At 48.4% G+C, this 15,211-nt stretch overlaps 2 protein-coding genes across 2 annotated transcripts; both read right to left on the bottom strand.

The window, feature by feature from the left end:
• Positions 1–214: 214 nt before the first annotated feature.
• LOC132574823 (zinc finger protein 91-like) lies at positions 215–3,073 on the bottom strand. Its single transcript, XM_060243054.1, is given in 3 exon segments — positions 215–311; positions 313–2,963; positions 3,050–3,073. Coding segments are annotated over 3 exon segments (2,772 nt in total).
• Positions 3,039–14,206, bottom strand: LOC132574676 (zinc finger protein 557-like). The gene is made up of 3 exons (XM_060242911.1): positions 14,162–14,206; positions 11,508–11,634; positions 3,039–3,235 (listed from the first exon to the last, which is right to left on the bottom strand). The coding sequence occupies exons 1-3, from the start codon at positions 14,174–14,176 to the stop codon at positions 3,078–3,080; spliced, it is 300 nt and encodes a 99-aa protein (XP_060098894.1). The 5' UTR covers positions 14,177–14,206; the 3' UTR covers positions 3,039–3,077.
• Positions 14,207–15,211: the final 1,005 nt, after the last annotated feature.

Genomic DNA, 15,211 nt, shown 5'->3' with positions numbered 1-15,211 from the left:
GAAAAGCCAGGGGGAAATTAAAAGGGTCTGTTCTTACAGGCAAATATACCTCTCTTTCTCCTTGGTCTTGATGTTATCAGAGCTATTCTGGAAAAATTCCAAATAAGTCCACCAGTCAAAGCCCTTCCTCAGGAGAGGGAGGGTTGGAAACGCCTCCCTCCAATATTTATAGGAAAAAGTCCTTGGTGGGGTAGAGCCAAAGCAGAAAGTGCTTCTAATGAGCAGCCATGATCACCTGACATCCCTCAGTGGATACTTTGATGGACAGTAAGCGGAAGCTTTTCCTGTGTTCCAGGCACTTATATGGTTTCTCCCATGTGAGTTCTTCGATGGGAACTAAGTGAGCTACTGTGAGTGAAGCTTTTCCCACACTCCAGGCATTTGTATGGTTTCTCCCCTGTGTGAATTCTTCGATGGGCAGCAAGACTGGAACTCTCAGTGAAGCTTTTCCCACACTCTAGGCATTTATATGGTTTCTCCCCTCTGTGAATCCTTTGATGCACAGCAAGGTATGAACTCTGCTTGAAGCTCTTTCCACACTCCAGGCATTTGAATGGCTTGTCCCCTGTATGAATTCTTTGATGCACAGTAAGATATGAACTATAAGTGAAGCTTTTCCCACACACTAGGCATTTATATGGTTTCTGCCCTGTGTGAATTCTTTGATGCACAGTAAGGTATGAACTCCGATTGAAGCACTTTCCACATTCCAGGCATTTGAATGGCTTGTCCCCTGCATGAATTGTTTGATGCACAGTAAGGTGTGAACTCCGACTGAAGCTTTTTCCACACTCTAGGCATTTATATGGTTTCTCCCCTTTGTGAATCCTTTGATGCACAGTAAGGTACGAACTCTGCTTGAAACTCTTTCCACACTCCAGGCATTTAAATGGCTTGTCCCCTGTGTGAATTCTTTGATGCACAGTAAGGTATGAACTATAAGTGAAGCTTTTCCCACACTCTAGGCATTTATATGGTTTCTGCACTGTGTGAATTCTTTGGTGCACAGAAAGGTGTGAACGCCGATTGAAGCACTTTCCACGCTCCAGGCATTTGATTGGCTTGTCCCCTGCATGAATTTTTTGATGCACAGTAAGGTGTGAACTCCGACTGAAGCTTTTCCCACAATCTAGGCATTTATATGGTTTCTCCCCTGTGTGAATGCTTTGATGGGAAGTAAGGCTGCAACTGAAGCTTTCCCCACACTCTGGGAATTTGTATGGTTTCTTCTCTGTGTGAATTCTTTGATGGGAAGCAAGACTGGAACTTGCTGTGAAGCTTTCCCCACATTCCAGGCATTTATATGGTTTCTCCCTTCTGTGAATCCTTTGATGCACAGTAAGGTATGAACTCTGATTGAAGCTCTTTCCACACTCCAGGCATTTGAATGTTTTCTTCCCTCTGTGAATTCGCTGATGAATTTGAAGTTGTGAACACTGAGTGAAGCTTTTCCCACATTCCAGGCATTTGTATGGTTTCTCCCCCGTATGTATCCTTTGATGGGAACGGAGTGTGCTACTGTGAGTGAAGCTTTTTCCGCACTCCAGGCATTTGTATGGTTTCTCCCCCATGTGAATTCTTTGATGGGAAGCAAGAGTGGAACTCTGAGTGAAGCTTTTCCCACACATCAGGCACTTATATGGTTTCTCCCCTGTGTGCATCCTTCGATGGGAACTTAGTGCGCTACTGTGACTGAAGCTTTTTCCACACTCCAGGCATTTGTATGGTTTCTCCCCTGTGTGCATCCTTCGATGGGAACTAAGTGTGCTACTGTGACTGAAGCTTTTCCCACACTCCAGGCATTTGTATGGTTTCTCCCCTGTGTGCATCCTTCGATGGAAACTAAGTGAGCTACTGTGACTGAAGATTTTCCCACACTCCAGGCATTTGTATGGTTTCTCCCCGGTGTGAATTCTTCGATGGGAAGCAAGACTAGAACTCTCTGTGAAGGTTTTCCCACACTCCAGGCATTTATATGGTTTCTCCCCTCTGTGAATCCTTTGATGCACAGTAAGGTATGAATTGCTCCTGAAGCTTTTCCCACACTCTAGGCATTTATATAGTTTCTTCTCTGTGTGAATTCTCTGATGAATTCGAAGTTGTGAACACCAAGTGAAGCTTTTTGCACACTCCAGGCACTTATATGGTTTCTCCCCTGTGTGCATCCTTCGATGGGAACTAAGTGTGCTACTGTGACTGAAGCTTTCCCCACACTCCAGGCATTTGTATGGTTTCTCCCCCATGTGAATTCTTTGATGGGAAGCAAGATTGGAACTCTGAGTGAAGCTTTTCCCACACTCCAGGCATTTGTATGGTTTCTTCCCTGTGTGCATCCTTTGATGGGAACTAAGTGCACTACTGTGACTGAAGCTTTCCCCACACTCCAGGCATTTGTATGGTTTCTCCCCCATGTGTATTATTTGATGGGAACTAAGTGTGCCACTGTGACTGAAGCTTTTCCGACACGCCAGGCATTTGTATGGTTTCTCCCCCATGTGAATTCTTCGATGGGAAGCAAGATTGGAACTCTGAGTGAAGCTTTTCCCACATTCCAGGCATTTGTATGGTTTCTCCCCTGTGTGCATCCTTTGATGGGAACTAAGTGTGCTACTGTGACTGAAGCTTTTCCCACACTCCAGGCATTTGTATGGTTTCTCCCCCGTGTGCATCCTTCGATGGGAAGCAAGACCGGAACTCTCAGTGAAGGTTTTTCCACACTCTAGGCATTTATATGGTTTCTCCCCTCTGTGAATCCTTTGATGCACAGTAAGGTATGAACTGCTCCTGAAGCTTTTCCCACACTCTTGGCATTTATATAGTTTCTTCTTTGTATGAATTCTTTGATGGGAAGCAAGAATGGAACTGAAGCTTTTCCCACGCTCCATACATTTGTATTGATTCCCCCCTTTGTGAATTCTTTGATGGGAATTAAGAAAGTCACTCTGACTGAAGCTTTTCCCACACTGCAGGCATTTGTATAGTTTATCCGCTGTGTGATTTCTTTGATGGGTAGTAAGACTGGAACTGATGCTCCTGTTGTCTCCTTGACATATTTTTTGCTGTAGAGAGTCATCCCCCTATAAAAGATTGGAATTATTCCTCTCTTTTGGTGGGTATTTTCCCTCCTTCCCTGGTTCATTCAAATATTCAAACTTCTCTTTCACATCTGAACATGTATCTTCTCTTTCCATCAATTGGCATTCTTCTGCATCATTCGCTGACTGCCACACGTCTCCTGCTGAAAGAAAGGGAAAATGTGATGTGATGGCACGACGCTTTGCACAAATACCTAATTTTGAGTCCAGTAACGCCTAAAGACTAACAAGGTTTTCCAGGGATAAGCTTTCAGAGTTGAGGCTGCCTTCATAGAATCATAGAGTTGGAAGGGACCTCTAGGATCATCTAGTCCAACCCCCCGCACAATGCAGGAAACTCACAAACACCTCCCCCTAAATTCACAGGATCTTCATTGCTGTCAGATGGCCATCTAGCCTCTGTTTAAAAACCTCCAAGGAAAGAGAGCCCACCACCTCCCAAGGAGGAAGCCTGTTCCACTGAGGAGTCGCTTTAGCTGTCAGGAAGTTCTTCCTAATGTTGAGCCGGAAACTCTTTTGATTTAATTTCAACCCACTGGTTCTGGTCCTACCTTCTGGGGCCACAGAAAAGAATTCCACACCAACCTCTATAGGACAGCCGTTCAAGGACTTGATGATGGTGATCCTATCACCTCTCAGCCGCCTCCTCTCCAGGCTAAACATCCCCAACTCCTTCAACCTTTCCTCAGAGGACCTGGACTCCAGACCCCTCACCATCTTTGTCACCCTCTTCTGGACCCCTTCCAGCTTGTCTATATCCTTCTTAAAATGTGGTGCCCAAAACTGAACACAATACTCCAGGTGAGGTCTTACCAGAGCAGAGTAAAGCGATACCATCACATCACGTGATCTGGACACTAGACTTCTGTTGATACAGCCCAAAATTGCATTTGCCTTTTTAGCCACCGCATCACATTGTTGACTCATGTCCAGCATAGATCCTTTTCACGCATAGTACTGCTAAGACAAGTCTCCCCCATCCTATAACCATGCATGGGATTTTTCCTACCTAAATGCAGAATTTTACATTTATCCCTGTTAAAATTCTTTTTATTGATTTTAGCCCAGTTTTTCAGCCTGTCAAGGTCATCCTGTATCCTGTTTCTGTCTTCTGTGTTTGCAACCCCTCCCAATTTAGTATCATCTGCAAATTTAATAAGCATTCCCTCTATTCCCTCGTCCAAATCATTGATAAAGATCTTGAACAAAACAGGTCCCAGGACAGATCCTTGAGGCACTCCACTTATCACTCCTCTCCAAGAGGATGAGGAACCATTCACAAGCACTCTTTGGGTGCGATCTGTCTTCCTCATATTTGATTCAGAATGGGGATCTCTCAGTTTGTATATCGCAGTTGGACGGTGGGAGGGGTTTTGAAAAAAAAAAATACTCGGGATGCGGAGTTATTTAGCTATGCTCAGGAGCAGAAAATTAGCATCTGTGAGATAAGAATCCTATGTCCTTGCTCAGCCCTGGGGGGTCCACGGTTCTGAACTTGTGAATGACTTTAAGTTCAGCAGTCATGCATTTTACTTTCTCTTTGAAGCTTCCGTGTTTAAGGACAGCCACTGTGGGGTCCATTTATTCTTGTGTGTAGGGATTAACCTGTTTGTGAGACAAACAAGAGTGGAAGGACATTGCTCACATTTGCTGGCATATAAGAAGAAGACTGCAGATTTATACCCTGCCCATTTCTCTGAACCAGAGACTCAGAGCGGCTTACAATCTCCTATATCTTCTCCCCCCACAACAGACACTCTGTGAGGTGGGTGGGGCTGAGAGAGCTCTCACAGAAGCTGCCTTTTCAAGGACAGCTCTGCGAGAGCTCTGGCTGACTCAAGGCTATTTCAACAGGTGCAAGTGGAGGAGTGGGGAATCAAACCCGCTTCTCCCAGATAAGAGTCCGGACACTTAACCACTACACCAAACTGGCTCTCACACTGCTTGCTGGATCTCTTTGCAATGGAGGAGTTCCCATTCCTTCTGTAGAATGTCTGGTGTTTTCAGACAGAGCAGCCATTGCAGAGTGAGGGGTTTCCACAGGGTGGGTTTTGTTACGGACCCCTTGGAAACCAGCCTTACTAACTAGCACCTGCCACCACCACCCCTTTCAGGGGACCCACACTGGAGAAGAAGATATTGGATTATACCTCCCCCCCCCCCCCAACAACAGACACCCTGTGAGGTAGATAAGATATTGGATTTATATCCCGCCCTCCACTCCGGAGAGTCTCAGAGCGGCTCACAATCTCCTTTACCTTCCTCTCCCACAACAGACACCCTGTGAGGTAGATGGAGATATTGGATTTATATCCCGCCCTCCACTCCAAAGAGTCTCAGAGCGGCTCACAATCTCCTTCACCTTCCTCCCCCACAACAGACACCCTGTGAGGTAGATGAAGATATTGGATTTATATCCCGCCCTCCACTCCGAAGAGTCTCAGAGCGGCTCACGATCTCCTTTCCCTTCCTCCCCCACAACAGACACCCTGTGAGGTAGATAAGATATTGGATTTATATCCCGCCCTCCACTCCGGAGAGTCTCAGAGCGGTTCACAATCTCCTTTACCTTCCTCCCCCACAACAGACACCCTGTGAGGTAGATGAAGGTATTGGATTTATATCCCGCCCTCCACTCCAAAGAGTCTCAGAGCGGCTCACAATCTCCTTTACCTTCCTTCCCCCACAACAGACACCCTGTGAGGTAGATGAAGATATTGGATTTCTATCCCGCCCTCCACCAGAGTCTCAGAGCGGCTCACAATCTCCTTTCCCTTCCTCCCCCACAACAGACACCCTGTGAGGCGGGTGGAGCTGGAGAGGGCTCTCACAGCAGCTGCTCTTTCAAGGACAACCTCTGCCAGAGCTATGGCTGACCCAAGGCCATTCCAGCAGCTGCAAGTGGAGGAGGGCGGAATCAAACCCAGTTCTCCCAGATAAGAGAGCTCTGACCCAAGGCCATTCCAGCAGCTGCAAGTGGAGGAGGGCGGAATCAAACCCGGTTCTCCCAGATAAGAGTCCGCACACTTAACCACTACACCAAACTGGCAGAAGAAAGCTGCTTCTTGTCCTGGGTTGACGATCTACCAGCACCATTTCAACATCCGCAATTCATCCAAGCTCTTTTCCGGGCAGGGAGGATAAACAAGGCCACCGACATTTGCCAGCCCTTCCAAGGAGACTCAGAGACAGATCTGTAAGCCCCGTACCTGCCACTCCCTCCTCTTCATCGCAGCTCAGCAGAAGAAGCCCTTCCTCTGTCTCCAGCCAGGAAATGAGATCAGGTGTGGCAATCGGAGGTCCTGTTAATTAGGAAAACACACGCATACAAAATTAGACGTTCTCGGCGTGCCCATAAAGTCAACATTTTCGAGCCAGCTGCACCGTCCCTCCAAAAACACACAACAGGCAAGTAAGAGGGTGGGATGGATTACACTATGAAGTCAAGACTCCTCTCTCTTTTCTTATCCAGAGAATTCCTGCTGCAAAGAGAACTGGGAGAGCCAGTTTGGTGTAGTGGTTAAGTGTGCGGACTCTTATCTGGGAGAACCAGGTTTGATTCCCCACTCCTCCACTTGCACCTGCTTGGAATGGCCTTGGGTCAGCCAGAGCTCTCTTATCTGGGAGAACCGGGTTTGATTCCTCACTCCTCCACTTGCACCTGCTGGAATGGCCTTGGGTCAGCCAGAGCTCTCGCAGAAGTTGTCCTTGAAAGGGCAGCTGCTGTGAGAGCCCTCTCCAGCCCCACCCACCTCACAGGGTGTCTGTTGTGGGGGAGGAAGGTAAAGGAGATTGTGAGCCGCTCTGAGACTCTTCGGAGTGGAGGGCGGGATATCAATCCAATATCTTCATCTACCTCACAGGGTGTCTGTTGTGGGGGAGGAAGGTAAAGGAGATTGTGAGCCGCTCTGAGACTCTTTGGAGTGGAGGGCGGGATATAAATCCAATATCTTCTTCTTCTTCTTCATCTTCTTCTTCAAAAAGCCCTGATGGAATATAAAGGGATAGATGGAAGCGGAGACAGAAAGGAGAATTTTAAAGGCAGCTAGCACACAAAACACTTAAACTATCTATTTAGATAATTCCAAATTCAACAATGACAAGTATTTTTTAGTATTTTGTGTGTATGTGTACATGCCTGGAAGCCCTGGTGACATCTGGCAACCCCTAATGGGGCTCGGACATTTTTCAGTTTTTCAAACGTAATATACATTGGGGCCAAAAATCCCAACTACAAATACAAGTTGATGGGGTGTGAACTGACAGAGACTGACCAAGAGGTCTTGGGGTCGTGGTAGAGAACTCACTGAAAATGTCAAGACAGTGTGTGATTGCAATAAAAAAGGCCAACGCCATGCTAGGAATTATTAGGAAGGGAATTGAAAACAAATCAGCCAGTATCATAATGCCCCTGTATAAATCGATGGTGCGGTCTCATTTGGAATACTGTGCGCAATTCTGGTCACCGCTCCTCAAAAAGGATATTATAGCATTGGAAAAAGTGCAGAAAAGGGCAACTAGAAGGATTAAAGGTTTGGAACACTTTCCCTGTGAAGAAAGGTTAAAACGCTTGGGGCTCTTTAGCTTGGAGAAACGTCGACTGCAGGGTGACGTGATAGAGGTTTACAAGATTATGCATGGGATGGAGAAAGTAGTGAAAGAAGTCCTTTTTTCCCTTTCTCACAATACAAGAACTCATGGGCATTCGATGAAATTGCTGAGCAGTCGAGTTAGAACGGATAAAAGGAAGTACTTCTTCACCCAAAGGGTGATTAACATGTGGAATTCACTGCCACAGGAGGTGGTGGCGGCTACAAGCATAGCCAGCTTCAAGAGGGGATTGGATAAAAATATGGAGCAGAGGTCCATTAGTGGCTATTAGCCACAGCATATTGTTGGCACTGTCGGAGGCAGTGATGCTCTGTATTCTTGGTGCTTGGGGGGGTAGGGGCAAAGTGGAAAGGCTTCTAGCCCCATTTGTGAACCTCCTGATGGCACATGGGTTGGGGGTTTTTTGGCCACTGTCTGACACAGAGTGTTGGACTGGATGGCCCATTGGCCTCATCCAACATGGCTTCTCTTAGGTTCTTATGTGTGACACAGAGCAGTGGACTGTATTGGCCATTGGCCTGATCCAACATGGCTTCTCTTATGTTTTTCTGTGACACAGATTGTTGGACTGGATAGACCATTGGCCTGATCCAACACTGCGGGCCATAGGGAGAGAAAAGAAGGAGAAAGTAGAAGAAGAAGAATTGCAAATTTATACCCCACCCTTCTCTCTGAATCAGAGACTCAGAGTGGCTCACCATCTCCTTTATCTTCTCCCCCCACAACAGAAACCCTGTGAGGTGAGTGGGGCTTGAGAGGGCTCTCACAGCAGCTGCCCTTTCAAGGACAACCTCTGCCAGGGCTATGGCGGACCCAAGGCCATGCTAGCAGGTGCAAGTGGAGGAGTGGGGAATCTAACTGTATTCTCCCAGATAAGAGTCCACACACATAACCACTACACCAAACTGGCTCTCAGGTCTACCCTGTGAGGTAGGTGGGGTTGAGAGAACTTTCCCAGAAGCTGCCCTTTCAAGGACAACCTCTGCCAGAGCTATGGCTGACCCAAGGCCATTCCAGCAGGTGCAAGTGGAGGAGTGGGGAATCAAACCCAGATAAGAGTCCGTGCACTTAACCACTACACCAAACTGGCTCTCTTGAAGAGTTGTCTGTCTTGTTTAGGCTTGTCAGGTCCCCTTCACCACTGGCAGGGAACTGGGGGGTGGGGGGAGAGATTGCCATATTCAGGTTGCGAAACTCCAGGACAGGGCCTTTTTTGTAGCAGGACCTCCTTTGCCTATTAGGCCACACACCCCTGATGCAGCCAATCCTCCTGGAGCTTCCAGCAGGCCCTGTACGAAGAGCCCTGTAAGGAATTCTAGCAGGACCTCCTTTGCCTATTAGGCCACACCCACCCTGAGGCAGCCAATCCTCCTGGAGCTTCCAGCAGGCCCTGTACGAAGAGCCCTGTAAGGAATTCTAGCAGGACCTCCTTTGCATATTAGGCCCCACCCCCCTGATGGAGCCAATCCTCCTGGAGCTCTCAGCAGGCCCTGTACGAAGAGCCCTGTAAGGAATTCTAGCAGGACCTCCTTTGCCTATTAGGCCACACCCACCCTGATGTAGCCAATCCTCCTGGAGCTTCCAGTAGGCCCTGCACTAAGAGCTCTGTAAGCTCTTGGAGGATTGGCTACAGTAGGAGTGTGTGGCTTAATATGCAAAAGAATTCTTGCTACACAAAAAAAGCCCTGTGGAGCCTGAAAATTCATTTGTCCCTTTATAAGTAACTGAGGAAGTGGGTTGTTCACTTGAAGGTCTTAAGACGTTTCGATGAGGAAAATCCCTTTGCTTCAGCAATATTTGTCCCTTTGTCGTCATGAAAACTGAACATTTCTTTGTGGCTCAAATCTGAAATGATCTTAGCAAGTCAGGATTGTTTTTAGAAGGTCCTGAAAGCTCATTTTGCATTTTAAAGGATTGGAGCAATTACTTTCCCTGAGTCTGATAAAAGCTTCTTCTTCCTTTTGGGCACCTCTTAACTGGGAATGAACACAAGGGGGAATAATTTAAAGTAAACTTTTCCCAGACTGAGGCCCTAGACAACCAGAGGGGCGCTGGCCTAACCCAGGAGGTTCTGTCCCTGTCCCATGCCAAGCTGAGATGGAAATGCCAGCTGAGAACTCCAAAGCAGAAAAAACAGCCGAGTTTCTTCTCAGCCCAGGTAAGGTCATAGCTGTCTTATCTGGGAGAACCAGGTTTGATTCCCCACTCCTCCACTTGCAGCTGCTGGAATGGCCTTGGGTCAGCCAGAGCTCTGGCAGAGGTTGTCCTGGGAGAACCAGCTTTGGGAGAACCGGGTTTGACTCCCCACTCCTCCACTTGCAGCTGCTGGAATGGCCTTGGGTCAGCCAGAGCTCGCTTATCTGGGAGAACCAGGCTTGATTCCCCACTCCTCCACTTGCAGCTGCTGGAATGGCCTTGGGTCAGCCAGAGCTCTCTTATCTGGGAGAACCGGGTTTGATTCCCCACTCCTCCACTTGCAACTGCTGCAATGGCCTTGGGTCAGCCAGAGCTCTCTTATCTGGGAGAACCGGGTTTGATTCCCAACTCCTCACTTGCACCTGCTGGAATGGCCTTGGGTCAACCAGAGCTCTCTTATCTGGGAGAACCGGGTTTGATTCCCCACTCCTCCACTTGCAGCTGCAGGAATGGCCTTGGGTCAGCCAGAGCTCTCTTATCTGGGAGAACCGGGTTTGATTCCCCACTCCTCCACTTGCACCTGCTGGAATGGCCTTGGGTCAGCCAGAGCTCTCTTATCTGGGAGAACCGGGTTTGATTCCCCACTCCTCCACTTGCACCTGCTGGAATGGCCTTGGGTCAGCCAGAGCTCTCTTATCTGGGAGAACCGGGTTTGATTCCCCACTCCTCCACTTGCAGCTGCAGGAATGGCCTTGGGTCAGCCAGAGCTCTCTTATCTGGGAGAACCAGGTTTGATTCCCCACTCCTCACTTGCACCTGCTGGAATGGCCTCGGGTCAGCCAGAGCTCTTACAGAGCTGTCCTTGAAAGGGCAGCTTCTTGGAGAGCTCTCTCAACCCTGCCCACCTCACAGGGTGGATCAGAGAGCCAGTTTGGTGTAGTAGTTAAGTGTGTGGACACTTATCTGGGAGAACCGGGTTTGATTCCCCCACTCCTCCACTTGCAGCTGCTGGAATGGCCTTGGGTCAGCCATCACTCTCACACAGTTGTCCTTGAAACGGCAGCTTCTGTCAGAGCTCTCTCAGCCCCACCTACCTCACAGGGTGTCTGTTGTGGGGGGAAAGAAGGTAAAAAAGAGATTGTGACCAGTCCAAGGCAATGAGATTCAGAGTGAAGGGCAGGGTATAAATCCAATTTCTTCTTCAAGAGAGCCAGTTTGGTGTAGTGGTTAAGTGCGCGGACACTTATCTGGGAGAACCGGGTTTGATTCCCAACTCCTCCACTTGCAGCTGCTGGAATGGCCTTGGGTCAGTCAATGCTCTCGCAGAGTTGTGCTTGAAAGGGCAGCTTCTGGGAGAGCTCTCTCAGCCCCACCCACCTCACAGGATGTCTGTTGTGATGACATGGGAAGGTAAAGGAGGTTGTAAGCCGTTCTGAGACTCTGAGATTCAGAGTAAAGGGCGGAATATAAAACTGGATCTCAAATTTCTTCTTCTTCTTCTCTCTGCAAGAAGAGCCCAGAAGCCTTCCCACGTCAGAGGAAGGACTGTGGAGGGAGGCAAAGACCAGCCATTGGGACCAAGGCAGACAGCCTGACCACGTCCTTCCTCCTGAAGGGCTGCCTCATTGTCACTCCTCACTGCAAGAAGGAGCAAAGGATCCTCACCCAAAGAGGCCACGTTCCCAAAATTCTCCAGCATGACTTCCTTGTACAGAGCTCTTTGGGCTGGGCGCAGCAGGCTCCACTCCCCCGGGGTGAAACGCACAGCCACCTCTTCAAAGGACACCGCAGCCTGCAAGAGGGAGAAGGAAGCAATTCTTGATATCACTGGAAAGCTGAGGAGAAGCCAAAAACAGAGAGAATCAATTCATAGGGGAAGAGCAGCACGAAGAGATGGCAAGAAGGTGGGGAGGGACGGTGGCTCAGTGGTAGAGCATCTGCTTGGTAAGCAGAAGGTCCCAGGTTTAATCCCCGGCATCTCCAGCTAAAAAGGGTCCAGGCAAGCAGGCGTGAAAAACCTCCACTTGAGACCCTGGAGAACTGCTGCCAGTCTGAGTAGACAATGCTGACTTTAGGGGAGGGGAGGGGGCTCAGGGATAGAGCATCTGCTTGGTCCCAGGCTCAATCCCTGGCATCTCCAACTAAAAAGGGTCCAGGCAAGCAGGCGTGAAAAACCTCAGCTGGAGACCCTGGAGAGCCGCTGCCAGTCTGAGTAGACACTACTGACTTAGGTGGATCGAGGGTCTTATTCAGTAGAAGTCAGCTTCATAGGTTCATGGGAAGGGACGGTGGCTCAGTGGTAGTGCATCTGCTTGGTAAACAGAAGGTCCCCGATTCAATCCCCAGCATCTCCAACTAAAAATAGGCGTGAAAAGCCTCAGCTTGGGACCCTGGAGAGCCACTGCCAGTCTGAGCAGACGACTGACTTTGATGGACACCTCTTATCTAAGAATGTAAGAGAAGCCATGTTGGATCAGGCCAATGGCCCATCCAGTCCAACACTCTGTGTCACACAGTGGCCACAAAAAAAAAATCCAAGTGCCATCAGGAGGTCCACAAGTGGGGCTAGAAGCCCTCCCACTGTGTCCCCGCCCCCCAAGCATCAAGAATACAGAGCATCACTGCCCCAGACAGAGTTTCAACAATACACTGTGGCTAATAGACAATGATGGCTCTCTGCTCCATATGTTGATCCAATCCCCTCTCGAAGCTGGCAGTGCTTGTAGCCACCACCTCCTGTGGCAGTGAATTTCACGTGTTAATCACCCTTTGAGTGAAGAAGGACTTCCTTTTATCCATTCTAACCCGACTGCTCAGCAATTTCATTGAGTGAATACGAGTTTTTGTACTGTGAGAAAGGGAGAAAAGGACCTTCTCCATCCCATGCATAAAACTCTTTTCAGCCTGATTCAGTAGAAGGAAGCTTCATGTGTTGAACATGAACATATGAAGCTGCCTTATACTGAATCAGACCCTCAGTCCATCAAAGTCAGTCTTGTCTTCTCAGACTGGCAGCGGCTCTCCAGGGTCAGAAGCTGAGGCTTTTCACACCTATTTGCCTGGACCCTTTTTTGGAGATGCCAGGGATTGAACCTGGGACCTTCTGCTTCCCAAGCAGATGCTCTATCACTGAGCCACCGTCCCTCCCCATATTTCATATAAGAAAAGACCCATGGGGACATCTCCCACCCCCCCCCCCCAAGCCCTCCTTGGGAGAATTTTGGAACCAGAGGGGCCGTTCTCAGCCACAGTGGGCTAGCAACCTTCCGGGGAAGAGGTTAGAGATGCCCATATGCTAAAGCAGGGGTCCCCAAACCCTGGTCTGTGGACCAATACTGGTCCATGGCCTGTTAGCAACGGGGCCTTGAGTTGTATAATTATTTCATTATATATTACAATGTTGTAGCAGTAGAAAGAAGACGATGATGACGACATTGGATTTATATCCTGCCCTCCACTCCAGAATTTCAGACTCTCAGAGCAGCTCACAATCTCCTTTACCTTCCTCCCCCACAACAGACACCCTGTGAGGTAGGTGGGGCTGAGAGAGTTCTCCCAGAAGCGGCCCTTTCAAGGACAACTCTGTGAGAAGCTATGGCTGACCCAAGGCCATTCTGGAAGCTGCAAGTGGAGGAGTGGGGAAATCAAACCTGGTTCTCCCAAATAAGAGTGTGCGCACTTCACCACTACACCAAACACTTTAGAAATAAAGTGCACAATTGTATCATCCCGAAACCATTGCCCCACCCCCCGGTCTGTGGAAAAATTGTCATCCACGAAACCGGTCCCTGGTGCCAAAAAGGTTGGGGGCCGCTGTGCTAAGGGATCAAATTGTTTTTCATGGGAAATTCAACAGTGTTATGGAGATGTTTGGGATTGGGCAGAATCAAAAGTAATATTCTAATTTGTCCTGCTTCCCTGCAAAAACCATCCTAGACAGTGGCCATTTTTCTGCCTCCCCAGTGGGGAACACTGGAATGAATGGGAAGAAGCCTGATCCTCCGAGAGCCAGTTTGGTGTAGGGATTAAATGCGTGGACTCTTATCTGGGAAAACCGAGTTTGATTCCCCTCTCCTCCACTTGCACCTGCTGGAATGGCCTTAGGTCAGCCGTAGCTCTCACTGAGCTGTCCTTGAAAGGGCAGCTTTTGGGAGAGCTCTCTCAGACTCACCCACCTTACAGAGTGTTTGTTGTGGGGGAGGAAGATAAAGGAGATTGTGAGCCACTCTGAGATTCAGAGGGTGGGATAGAAATGCAATATCTTCTTCATTCCTACTGTCTCCCGCACGTCTCCCCAGTGATCCCCCCCCCCACCATACCTGAGTTGGCTGCATGGTGGCTCTTTTCCCTTCAGCACACAGAGGAGATGGTTTAAAGGCATCCAGGGTGTCTTTCGACTCCTGCCTGGAAGGGGAAGACTACTTTTCCTAGACAGAGGCTGCAGGGAGGAGAGATGAGATGGAAAGCTGAAGTCAGATCCATTCCCCTACAGAAAACAGCCATCTTGAGATGCACACTATGGCAGCGGTGTCAAATGTCTGGCCCACAAGTCACACCCAGGGCTTCAATCAGGCCCCTGGCTCTTTTCTCCCCCCCCCCCCGCCCACTTCGAAGCTCCAAGGCTGACAAAAGTTCTCAGCTCCTTCTGCTTTGTCTTTACAGGCTGAAGCAAGAAGCAATTCCGGGCTTCCAAAGCTGTGAAGAACATGCAGAATGGACTTTCTATTAAGGTCTCTATGCCCAGATAGCCTACTCTGGGTATAGTCTATCTGGGCACAGGGACCTTAATGGAAAATCCATTCCAGGTTTTCCTTGCAGCTTTATTTTAAGCAGGGCTTTTTTAGTAGAAAAAGCCCAGCCGGAACTCTTTTGCATATTAGGCCACACACCCTGATGTCATAATTGTTTCACGTAGGGCATTTTTTTGTAGAAAAAGCCCAGCGGGGATTGATTGATATATTAGACCACACCCTCTGACACCAAGCCAGCCGGAACTGCGTCCCTGTGCGTTCCTGCTCGAAAAAAACCCCAAGATTTTAAGTTAAAAAACAATGTCTTTAATTGTGTTTCTCTGTATAAAGTTTATATCTCCACTATCTGGCATTACGTTTTATGACTTGCATGGCCTGGCCCCATTTATATCAGATCCAGCCCTCATAACAAATGAATTTGACACCCCTGCTTTGTGGTATTTATTTATTTATTTATTTGTTCGATTTATATCCCGCCCTACCCCACCAAGGCGGGCTCAGGGCGGCTTACAATACAAAAAGCTAAAAGAGATCAGTTTAAAATACATTAATAATTATACAATAACATACATAAAAATACATAAAACTCACATCAATATGCACTATGCTACCTTTTCC

The sequence above is a fragment of the Heteronotia binoei genome, chromosome 7, assembly GCF_032191835.1.
Source record: "Heteronotia binoei isolate CCM8104 ecotype False Entrance Well chromosome 7, APGP_CSIRO_Hbin_v1, whole genome shotgun sequence".
NCBI lineage: Eukaryota > Metazoa > Chordata > Lepidosauria > Squamata > Gekkonidae > Heteronotia > Heteronotia binoei.
The sequence above is the reverse complement of the archived record's forward strand: the minus strand, read 5'-3'. Positions and strand labels throughout refer to the sequence as shown.

Bases quoted from the DNA above. Each gene is read 5' to 3' on its own strand.
- LOC132574676 (XM_060242911.1), bottom strand. The intron at 3,236-11,507 runs GTGAGGATCCTT...TTCTTTCAGCAG, and splicing joins TGGGAACGTGGCCTCTTTGG to GAGACGTGTGGCAGTCAGCG.